Genomic DNA, 10,835 nt, shown 5'->3' with positions numbered 1-10,835 from the left:
TATTTGTTGATGCAGAAGCAATATGCTTAGTATGCAGATTTCAGGGCAAAAATTAAACTGTAACTATTAGTGGTACAATATGCTGATTAACTATCTATTGCTGTGTAGCTTATTTCTTTGGTGGGTGTTTCCTCAGAATACCAAAGTGGCGAAATTTATATTGCACTAAGCTTAAGCACAGTGAATTTGGTCTTTGTATAGTGTGTGATTTGAACCCACCATTAACTGTATTCACACATAACATGAAGCCATTACGCTTGGTTAATAAAATACAGAGAAACCCGGTTTGTCCTTGGTTTACAGTGAAGATGCAGGGAAGGCCAAAATGTTTAGAGGAATTTTGCTGAGACTGAGAAGAGTAGAACCACTTCAGATCAGGCAGATAATATTGAATTAGATGATCAATTCAATATCCTCACTGCTACGGGTAGCTTCCTCTTATTTTAATGTTGGGGATGGCAGTGGCAGATATGCTTCCTTTAGATCAGGGGTCTTCAAACTTGGCCCTTTTCTGACTTGTGGACTTCAACTCCCAGAATTCCTCAGCCATCATAGTGCCTGGAGAATTCTGGGAGTTGAAGTCCACACATCTTCAAGTTATCAAGGTTGAGAAACACTGCTGTAGACCAAGATTCTGATGCTTTCTCACCTAACAATTTCCCGCTTCTCTTCAGGACTGTACTATTTGCATGGAACGCCTCTCTGCTCCCTCAGGCTACAAAGGGCCTCAACCAGTCGTCAAGCCAGAATTGGTGGGCAAACTGTCCAAATGTGGTCACATGTATCACCTCCATTGCCTTGTGGCCATGTATAACAATGGAAATAAGGTGTGTTCCTGGGATAGGAAGGCAGAGTTGTGGTGTATTGCTATTCTCTGGGGAAACACTGGGTAAATCATGAACCTTATTCAAGGCTGAATAGCTAGCAGTCTTCATATTTAAAAATAAAGGTCTCTTGGGGGATACTGTGATTTCATGCCATTCATGGTGTTTTGTTCTGCATTTAAAGTGGAGGAAGTCACAAGGGACAAGTTGGAGCTTCAACACATCCAATTTGTTATATCCATAAGCTGTAGGGGAAATACATATCATAATTTATTTGACTTCCTCTAGGAAATGTTGCACATGCTGTATGAAAAGTCTTTGTGCTGCTCATATTTAATTGTATTGTTGATTTTTACTGTATTTTAACTGAGAAAACAACAGAGGTATAATACGTATTGGTTCCCTGAATTGGCTAAGATCACACAGATGGCCGTATTTCCCCATGCTTAGAAATTCTAATGATCACCATCTCTTAAATAGTATTTTGATTTCCCCTCTTACTGAGTTATGATTCTGTGATGGCACATCAGTCTAAAAATCTCATTATTAATGCATTGGATGAAAAAGCCTCTGTTTCTGTTGTCATGGAAAAAAGTTATCCATGGGAAAATGAACCAAAGCAATACAGATCCAAAGCAAATTGGGTTTTTTTTAATTAAAATACTCTGAAACAGTGATCACTGTAGTCCCAGCCAAATACAGATTTGCAAAGGATTGTAGAGAAAAATATACATTATCAGTCAGGAGTAATTAATTGCATTTGCCTAGAGAGGACAACCCCTCTCCCACAAAATTCTATATTAACAATAAAATAATCACATAAATTCAGATCTTGAGGCTGGTGCCTTAATTTTGCTTTCACCCTGTATCTACATTCCTTCTCTACAATAAAGTACTAAAAGATTGCTCCATTTACAAGGCCTGACTTTTTTAATGCCCTGTTATCTGTCTTTTGCTTGCTACCTCGGGGGTCATACCTGTTAAACTACCTTTCCAAATCTTTCTTGATCATTTCTAATGCTTGTACAGGAATACAAGCATTAATAAAAATAAACTCTTAACTAAGAAAACAAAACAACACACACACACACCCAATACCTTTACAGATGTGCTTTCAATCAGACCACAGTTTTTGAGCACGTATACGTGGGGGTTGGATCACGTGTCACATTAAACCTATTTTGTTTTGGCCATAGTATAATGTATCCTGCAAACCACAGACCTGGACTTATTTTATTCTTGATTAAAATTAAAATTAAAAATGTATTTTTTTTTATTGAAAAGTTTTAACATACAGTTTATCTTTAACAGTCCCCCCTGCCCCTCCCCTCTCCCTCCCTCCCTACCCCTCCCCCCCTCCCCCCCCCCCCGACTTCCCAGAGCTAAATACAAGGTATAGAAAAGAAAAACAATCATAAACAACCATATACTAACAACCATAAACTCTAAAATCCATCACTCTCTAGCTTATACAGGATAATACAAATCTTAATGATATTAAATATATATAGAAAAGAAAAAAGAAAGGAAAAAAGGAAATAAAGAAAGAAAAAGCGAAGGAAGACTTATTCAAATGCTACATGAAACTTCTTAACCCTATATTTGTTCTGGATATACTCAACCCATTTTCTCCATTCCATAATATAACGTTCTTGCGAGTGATCTTTCAAGTAAGCCGAGATCTTTGCCATCTCTGCCAGGTCGGAAACCTTTAAAGTCCATTCTTCTATAGTCGGCAGTTCCTCTTTCTTCCAATACTGACCTATTAAAAGTCTTGCTGCCGTGATTAAATTCAACATCAGCTTAGTGTCCAAGATTTTCAAGCAAAGGATAAAGTTTTGTCCGCAACTCTTCTTGTTGGGAATAATTACAGATACTACGGTTGTGGACACTAAAATTAAAAATGTATTTTATTTTTGGATAATATATTTATGTATATATGTGTCTGTGTGTATGCATGTATGTGTATACACACACACACATATTGAGAGCAGGCATCGGAATTTCATTTTTAATGTGTGCCATGTGTTTGCAAAAAAAAGTGACAAGGTTTATCTTATTTTAAGAGGAACAAATTAGAAAAAGAATCAAATTATGGCTTTTGCTTGTTTGCTGCTAAGATCTATTGTAGTGAGCCTAGTCAATAATTTACTCAAATCAAAGGCAAATACTGATAATTTAATGGAAGAGTCTGGTTTTTTCCTGACTCAGAATTAAATTGAAAGTGCAGAATTCACCAGCTGCCATTTGGGGTCCATGGACAGAAAAACACCCGTCTCTGAGTCTCCATTTAATAGTATTTCCAGTGCTTTAGCAGGTTCACTGCTGTTCCCTGGGCTAATAAAGAGGCTTTCCTTGTCAGCTGAGTTCAAAACATTGCTGAACCTGTGATAAAATTGTGGACTTAACTATTGAAGTAACATCTTTTCTCTCCTTTTAAAAATTCAGTTCTCATACTGCTTATTAAAAGTAATAAATATTCTCGTGCTACAGTTCCAAAGATAACTTGACTCTATGCTTAAAACTGCAAACTATGGTTGGAAGAACTTAACATATGTGGTTTGAATAAAATGCTTAGAGGGGCTAAATATGCAAATTAAGAGAGGAGAGACCTTGTCTTCAATCTTCCTTAATCTACTTCTGTTTTGTTTTTGTTTTTAATTTGAGGATGTATGACGTTATGAAGCATTCTGGACAGTGAGATCTTATCTGTTACTCCTTTACCACTTAAGTTGTTTTACAGTGTTTGTAGCATAATTACTTAATATCATCTTGATGGTTTTTTATTATTATTATTATTCTGTGCTGGTGTTATTGTTTACATTCTTTTCTTTTAGGATGGGAGTTTGCAGTGTCCAACCTGCAAAACCATCTATGGGGTGAAGACTGGCACCCAGCCTCCTGGAAAAATGGAATATCACCTCATCCCGCATTCACTGCCGGGACATCTTGACTGTAAGACTATCCGAATAATCTACAACATTCCACCAGGAATACAGGTGAGAATTCCTAGGTAGGGGTCTTAAGAGGAGTGTATTTGCAACTAAGACCATAGTGGGCAATGGAGTATTTAGATTTTAGCTAGGTTTTTTTTTTTATCCTCCTGTAAACCTTCTGTAAAAAGTGAAGCCTCCTTCAAACTTCTTCTGGTGACCTCATGCTAATATCTTTCAGTTTTCTGGGAAGCAGTATAGAAACCATTAGCTTCTTCCAAGATGATTTTGGTTTCTTAGACTAGCCGAAGCATTGATTAGAAGTCTCCAGTCCATCCCAAGCCAACTCAGTTCTCAGCCCTTGCAGTCTTAATGAGGTAGTGCCCTCTTCTGCTGAGGCTGAATTTTCTTTAGACACATCTAAAGAGAGATTTTAGTTAATTTGTATGATAGTTGCCTCAGTTGGATGTGCATTGTCTTTTACCTAGAAGTAATAATTATTTCCTGTTCTTTCTAGGGACCAGAGCATCCGAGTCCTGGGAAGAGTTTCACTGCCCGGGGTTTTCCTCGACACTGCTACCTCCCAGACAGTGAAAGAGGCAGAAAGGTAGAATGCACCTTAATATTATAATAAATATAAAAATGTGTCTCTGGAACAGATCTAGTGGCCAAAAACAGTGTATTCTGTCTAGGGCACAAGTTTGTCATTGACAGGGTTTCTTCTGAGCAACTTACACAACGGTAGCTTATGTTGCTTTGGATTCTGTGAAGGAAACAGAGGCCTAGAAAGAAAAGAAGGGTTGCAGTATTCTAGTTGTTTCTAACCAATGGAGTAGTTGAAGGTGATGGAAATTGCAGTTCAACCCTTTGCTCACATGTATCCCCCTTCCCCGCACAACTGAGAGTAATTATTTCTTAGCATTGGAGAAGAGGATCCAATTTGCCTAGGGAGAGTTGGCTTGTAGTTTCACTCATGTTCCTTTCCTATTATTGTTCAGGGAGTCATATGGGATTCTTTTTCTTCTCCGTAGCCTTCCCAATTTTATCCTCAAAATAAGAGAGAGTAAATAATTCAAAGCCAGTCCGTAAATATCATGGTCTCCTTGATCTTAATCCAACATCTTCCCTATTGAATGCTCCTTTCAATGTGCTTGATGTTATCAGCAGTATTCCCCTTTTGGAAGAGGGGAAAAAACCCCTCCTTTCTGTGTAAAATACTGGAAGAAAGTTTGAAGCAGTAAATGCGTTGGAGCCTCTATTAGTGCGCGTAATGTTACCTCAATTGTACAAATGTACTTGTGGAATTTATCCATATCCTTTGGGTAGATTTGCATCAGAATCCAAATCTTTGCAAGAACATCAGTAGAAAAAAAAATAGAAGTGATTTTGCTTGTGTGAGCTAAGCCAGGGGTCCCCAACCCCAAGTCAGTGGACCAGTACTGGGCCATGGCATGCCAGCAACTGGGCTGCACAAACAAACAAAGCCCCATCCACGAGATGCAGGCAGCACACGAAACCACTCACCTTCCAGTCCACGGAAAAACCTCTCTCCACCGAACCAGTCCCTGATGCCCAAAAGGTTGGGGACCTCTGATCTAAGGCCCTTCCCATTTGGATACCCAACTCTTCTAATATTTGTCCATTTCCTCTGGCAGGTGCTGAAACTGCTGTTGGTGGCCTGGGATCGAAGGCTGATCTTTGCCATAGGCACTTCAAGCACCACTGGGGAATCGGATACAGTCATTTGGAATGAGATTCACCACAAGACGGAATTTGGGTCCAATCTCACGGGCCACGGCTACCCTGATCCCAACTACCTAGACAATGTACTTGCTGAGCTGGCAGTTCAGGGCATTACAGAGGAGAGTATGATGCAGGAGAAGGACTGAAAGTGTAAGAGGAAAGGGGACGGACTTTGTCCAAGGGAGGAGCGACAAGTATAGCAGCTTGTGCATGGGTCAAGCTCCTCCCTCTTCCATTGTGCCTGCTCTGCCCTCTCATCTTCCTGCTGCAGGCCTCTTAAAAGGCTCAGCTGTGGCTATGCAGCAGTGGGCTTGCTTAAATGAGGGACTCCCAGCCCATTCTCCTATGCGGCCCACAGCACCTGACGTATAAAAAGCAAACCTGGGAAGGTTTTTGTGTTCCTCTTCAGCATGAGGAGGAGTGTCCTGTTGAGGCCTGAGGTTATATTAACCTTAGTACCCATAGCTATTTTAGCTTTGTATCTCGAAAACCGGGTTTTGGCCCTCTCTGGGATGCGGTAGCATTTTCTGTCCATGAACAGTGAGGGATGGCTGTGGGGAGCAGACAGCTTGGAATGGCAGAATCATGTGCAAGTCAAAAAATACGGCTTTGTTTCAGAGGTGCAGAAGATTGAAAGCAGCCCTCTCATGTTTTTTTCCCTTCTTTCTTACCCAGCTAGGTGCCTGGTTCCATGTTGTCATGTCTCTGCTGCTTTCGTGTCATGGGCTCAGTGCGAGTCATGATATATACTGTTTGCCAGTCTAGTACTTCACTCCCTGCCAGCTTCCTTTGTTGAGAGGCTGCGTCTATAGTTCCCATCCAAGGTAGTTGAGCAGGAGGCCTGCTTATTGCTCTTTAGTGGAGTAGATTGGAAATTCGTTCTCTTGAATGCATTCCAAACTGGGTCAATGCATGCCAAAACTCTGCGGCCCACTTCAGAGTGGATGAGGACAGAATGAATTAATTGCAGTTAGTATTTGAATGGAATGTGAAACAGGGGCAGTAAATCTCTTGGGTTATGCCAGTCTCCAAAGTCAAGCCTTGTTTTTGGTCTTGTAGCTAGGTGTGCTGGATCCACCTGGGCTTTGGCTGCAGTGCCGACTAGCCCTCTGGGTCAGATCGCATCGACTGACTTTCCAGATCAATGCTGAGCTGTATGTCCCAGTTTTGTTTGTGAATTGCATCATTGGGGAGGTTGTCCTACGTCTGATCCGTTTCTGTTGAGGGTTAGAATCAACACAGATGAGGGGGCAGTGAGGGAAAGACGCTTCCTGTCTTTGTCCCCTCAGTTCATGGTGGGTTCTTTGAACCTTCTCTATGGGGGAGTCCCCGGATACTGATTTGAATTTATTTACCTCATGTTTGGGGGATTTGTCACATATATTGTGTGTGGGTGTATGTATGTATGTATTTGTAATGAATGAGAAAGCGACTTTTGAGGGTGGAACGTGTAACACAGTGGTACTTACAGTTAGACCTGGAGGCTAAGAACTGCCATTGCTAATGATTACCATAGTATTAAAATAAGATCCCCACCCCACCATTTTCAAAGGGCTATGCCAGGGTTAAAAGCATGAGTTTGGTGATTGGGCCAGGCAGGATATGAATACTGTTATCAATAGATCTATATGTATACCTATGTATATTTGATTTGCGTATCCCTCACTCCTTACCTCATTCATTTCCATTAGTCTTGAGGCACTATAAAGATCTCAGCCAGTGAAGTAGGCTCAGGTGAAAGCATAAAAGAAATGAGCTTCTTTGTGGAGCTGCTCATATGTTTATCCAAGTGGGTAACAGTAGATATATGTAAGAGCACAGAGGTCACACGAGGATAAGACTGCAGCGTGTAAATATTTAGGAGCTCCCAAAGTTCTCATTTTTATTGGTATTTTTTCCCAAGAAGTTGGAAACACACTCATATATGCTTGATTTCTTTGGAAAAGTGAAAGTATGTATTGGTCTCCTCTTTTGGGGTACCCTGATACAGAAGTTAAAACCATATCCTGCTTGTTCTTTTCCCAGTTCTCTTCTCCTAACATTAAGTTCTTAAATCTTCACCATAGTAATAGTAAAAAAGGGCTATCAATAGTTCGGAAGCATCCATCATACACTGAAATCCCTTTTGCAGTGAATAAATGAATAGGGCATTTCCCAGCGGGATTTGCAGTTTCATACATCTTGTCTTAGAATAAGACAAGAATAACAAATTTCCCTTTCAAGTTTTCTTCATACCTCTCTCTTGCACCAAATTTCCACTATAACCATGGCATTCCCTCATATTGTAACTTAATCTCCAAGATAAGGGAGAGCATTGGGAAGAACATTTTCCTGTCATCAGATGCATCTCCCAATGGAAGGGAGTAAATTCGCTTTTTTCTTTTGTATTGTTTGGGCTGACTGGTTTCTTCTTTCAACTCTCCAGATTTTTTTTTTAAATTGCATTGTAGGGAATAAGCAACCTGATGAAACATTCTTATCAGGAATGATAGTTTTTGGTTTCCAATTTTGGAGTCCCAAAGCAGATTGTGTGGGCGCTGGTAGTGGGATAGGGAGTGGGAGGGCGGGATATGGGAGCCATATTGTATATTGTTTGTTGTTTGTGAACGGTGCGTTTTGCCCGTCTCTTAGTTTGTTGCCTTGCTTGAGGATGGCACCCTTGGGGTGTAACAATAAAAGGAAAATACCACTGCCAGTTTGAATAATGTTTTGTGTTTGTCTTTTCTAAGTCTGTGCTTCTGTCTGTTGTTTATTTTTTCTTTGGTTTCAAAAGTGAATGTGTACATTTTATCTGCCTGGAGCACTGGGCGGGGGGGGAGGGGCGGGCTGAGGGGGGCATTTTTTCAATCACAATAAATGTTGGAGAATCTGTTCAAGGAGAAACCAACAACAGTTGTTTACTACAATTAGCAACCGAGCAGTCCTAAACTGTGTAGTAGAATACAATCATTTGGGGATAAACCAAAATGTCCCATTTCAATGTCAGAAAATGATGGGAATGAGAAAAAACAAAAATCAATTGAGTTATAAATAAACTTGGAACGTATTTATAGAGAAGTTCATTGTCCAGGATTGTATAAGGCTTTCCTGAGTTTTTCCGTTACTGCACAATTAGCAGAAATTAAAGCACCTCTTTCTCCTCAAGCTAAAGTTGTAATGCTGGAGAAATCTGGGCTTGCAGAGCATTTGTCTCTTGTGCAGTGATTACAGTATCAAAGGTTGGCCAGAACTGGGTCATATACAAACAAAATCCAACTGAGGTACCAGATCAAAAGAGGCTGGCTTGAATTTTTGTTTACTTTTGCTTTTTTAAATATCTTTTAAGGCATTTCATACAACTTGGAATTATATTACATTCTATTTGCTTCCTTCACAAGAACACAATATGCCAGGCAGCCACACAGTTGTTGTTCTTACTACATTAGCTTTAATTATTGCTGGGAGCCAGGAGCTCCTTTCTCTGTTTGCCAAGGATCCAAAAATATCAGAAATTAATGTTATCTGTGAAAATTCAGAAAAAAAACAGTGTGGGGCCGTTTTGGGCTTTCAAATTCAAGAACAACTTTACAGCTGTTCATTCCTCTCCATGATCCTCTAGAGACTAAATTCCTGTTTTTTAAAATTCTGTCATGATCCCCATTACTAAATTATTCTATGCATATTACAGGTGAAACTCGAAAAATTAGAATATCGTGCAAAAGCTCATTTATTTCAGTAATGCAACTTAAAAGGGGAAACTAATATATGAGATAGACTCATTACATGCAAAGCAAGATAGTTCAAGCCGTGATTTGTCATAATTGTGATGATTATGGCTTACAGCTCATGAAAACCCCAAATCCACAATCTCAGAAAATTAGAATATTGTGAAAAGGTGCAATATTCTAGGCTCAAAGTGTCCCACTCTAATCAGCTAATTAAGCCATAATACCTGCAAAGGGTTCCTGAGCCTTTAAATGGTCTCTCAGTCTGGTTCAGTAGGAATCACAATCATGGGGAAGACTGCTGACCTGACAGTTGTGCAGAAAACCATCATTGACACCCTCCATAAGGAGGGAAAGCCTCAAAAGGTAATTGCAAAAGAAGTTGGATGTTCCCAAAGTGCTGTATCAAAGCACATTAATAGAAAGTTATGTGGAAGGGTAAAGTGTGGAAGAAAAAGGTGCACAAGCAGCAGGGATGACCGCAGCCTGGAAAGGATTGTCAGGAAAAGGCCATTCAAAAGTGTTGGGGACTTTCACAAGGAGTGGACTGAGGCTGGAGTCAGTGCGTCAAGAGCCACCACACACAGACGGATCCTGGACATGGGCTTCAAATGTCGTATTCCTTTTGTCAAGCCGCTCCTGAACAACAAACAATGTCAGAAGCGTCTTACCTGGGCTAAAGAAAAACAGACCTGGTCTGTTGCTCAGTGGTCCAAAGTCCTCTTTTCTGATGAGAGCAACTTTTGCATCTCATTTGGAAACCAAGGACCCAGAGTCTGGAGGAAGAATGGAGAGGCACACACTGCAAGATGCTTGAAGTCCAGTGTGAAGTTTCCACAGTCTGTGTTGATTTGGGGAGCCATGTCATCTGCTGGTGTTGGTTCACTGTGCTTCATTAAGTCCAGGGTCAATGCAGCCGTCTACCAGAAGATTTTGGAGCACTTCATGCTTCCTTCCGCAGACGAGCTTTATGGGGATGCTGACTTCATTTTCCAGCAGGACTTGGCACCTGCCCACACAGCCAAAAGCAGCAAAACCTGGTTCAATGACCGTGGGATTACTGTGCTTGATTGGCCAGCAAACTTGCCTGACCTGAACCCCATAGAGAATCTATGGGGCATTGCCAAGAGAAAGATGAGAGACATGAGACCGAACAATGCAGAAGAGCTGAAGGCCGCTATTGAAGCATCCTGGTCTTCCATAACACCTCAGCAGTGCCACAGTCTGATAGCTTCCATGCCACGCCGCATTGAGGCAGTAATTGCTGCAAAAGGGGCCCAAACCAAGTACTGAGTACATATGCATGCTTATACTTTTCAGAGGTCCGATATTGTTGTATGGACACTCCTTGTTTTATTGATTGCATGTAATATTCTAATTTTCTGAGATTGTGGATTTGGGGTTTTCATGAGCTATACTCCACAATCATCACAATTATGACAAATCACGGCTTGAACTATCTTGCTTTGCATGTAATGAGTCTATCTCATATATTAGTTTCCCCTTTTAAGTTGCATTACTGAAATAAATGAGCTTTTGCATGATATTCTAATTTTTCGAGTTTCACTGGTATGTGAACATGAATCATGGAATGGGAGGATAAATAGGCTATATATATAAATATTCAAGAT

General features: G+C 40.5%; 1 protein-coding gene across 1 annotated transcript in view; it reads left to right on the top strand.

The window, feature by feature from the left end:
• The window catches only part of LOC308671429 (E3 ubiquitin-protein ligase DTX4-like), a gene marked incomplete at its 5' end in the record, with an annotated part of 8,507 nt that extends 375 nt beyond the window's left edge, over positions 1-8,132 (top strand). The window contains 4 exons of the mRNA XM_081333604.1: positions 675-827; positions 3,662-3,823; positions 4,275-4,364; positions 5,413-8,132. Of these exons, the coding sequence (XP_081189730.1) occupies positions 675-827; positions 3,662-3,823; positions 4,275-4,364; positions 5,413-5,646 (639 nt within the window). The 3' untranslated portion in view covers positions 5,647-8,132. The remainder of the gene's footprint in view (positions 1-674; positions 828-3,661; positions 3,824-4,274; positions 4,365-5,412) is intronic.
• Between the last annotated feature and the right edge of the window lie 2,703 nt (positions 8,133-10,835).

Source organism: Vipera berus (assembly GCF_964194415.1).
Source record: "Vipera berus genome assembly, chromosome: 1".
Lineage (NCBI taxonomy): Eukaryota > Metazoa > Chordata > Lepidosauria > Squamata > Viperidae > Vipera > Vipera berus.
This window is presented reverse-complemented; position numbering and strand designations above follow the sequence as displayed.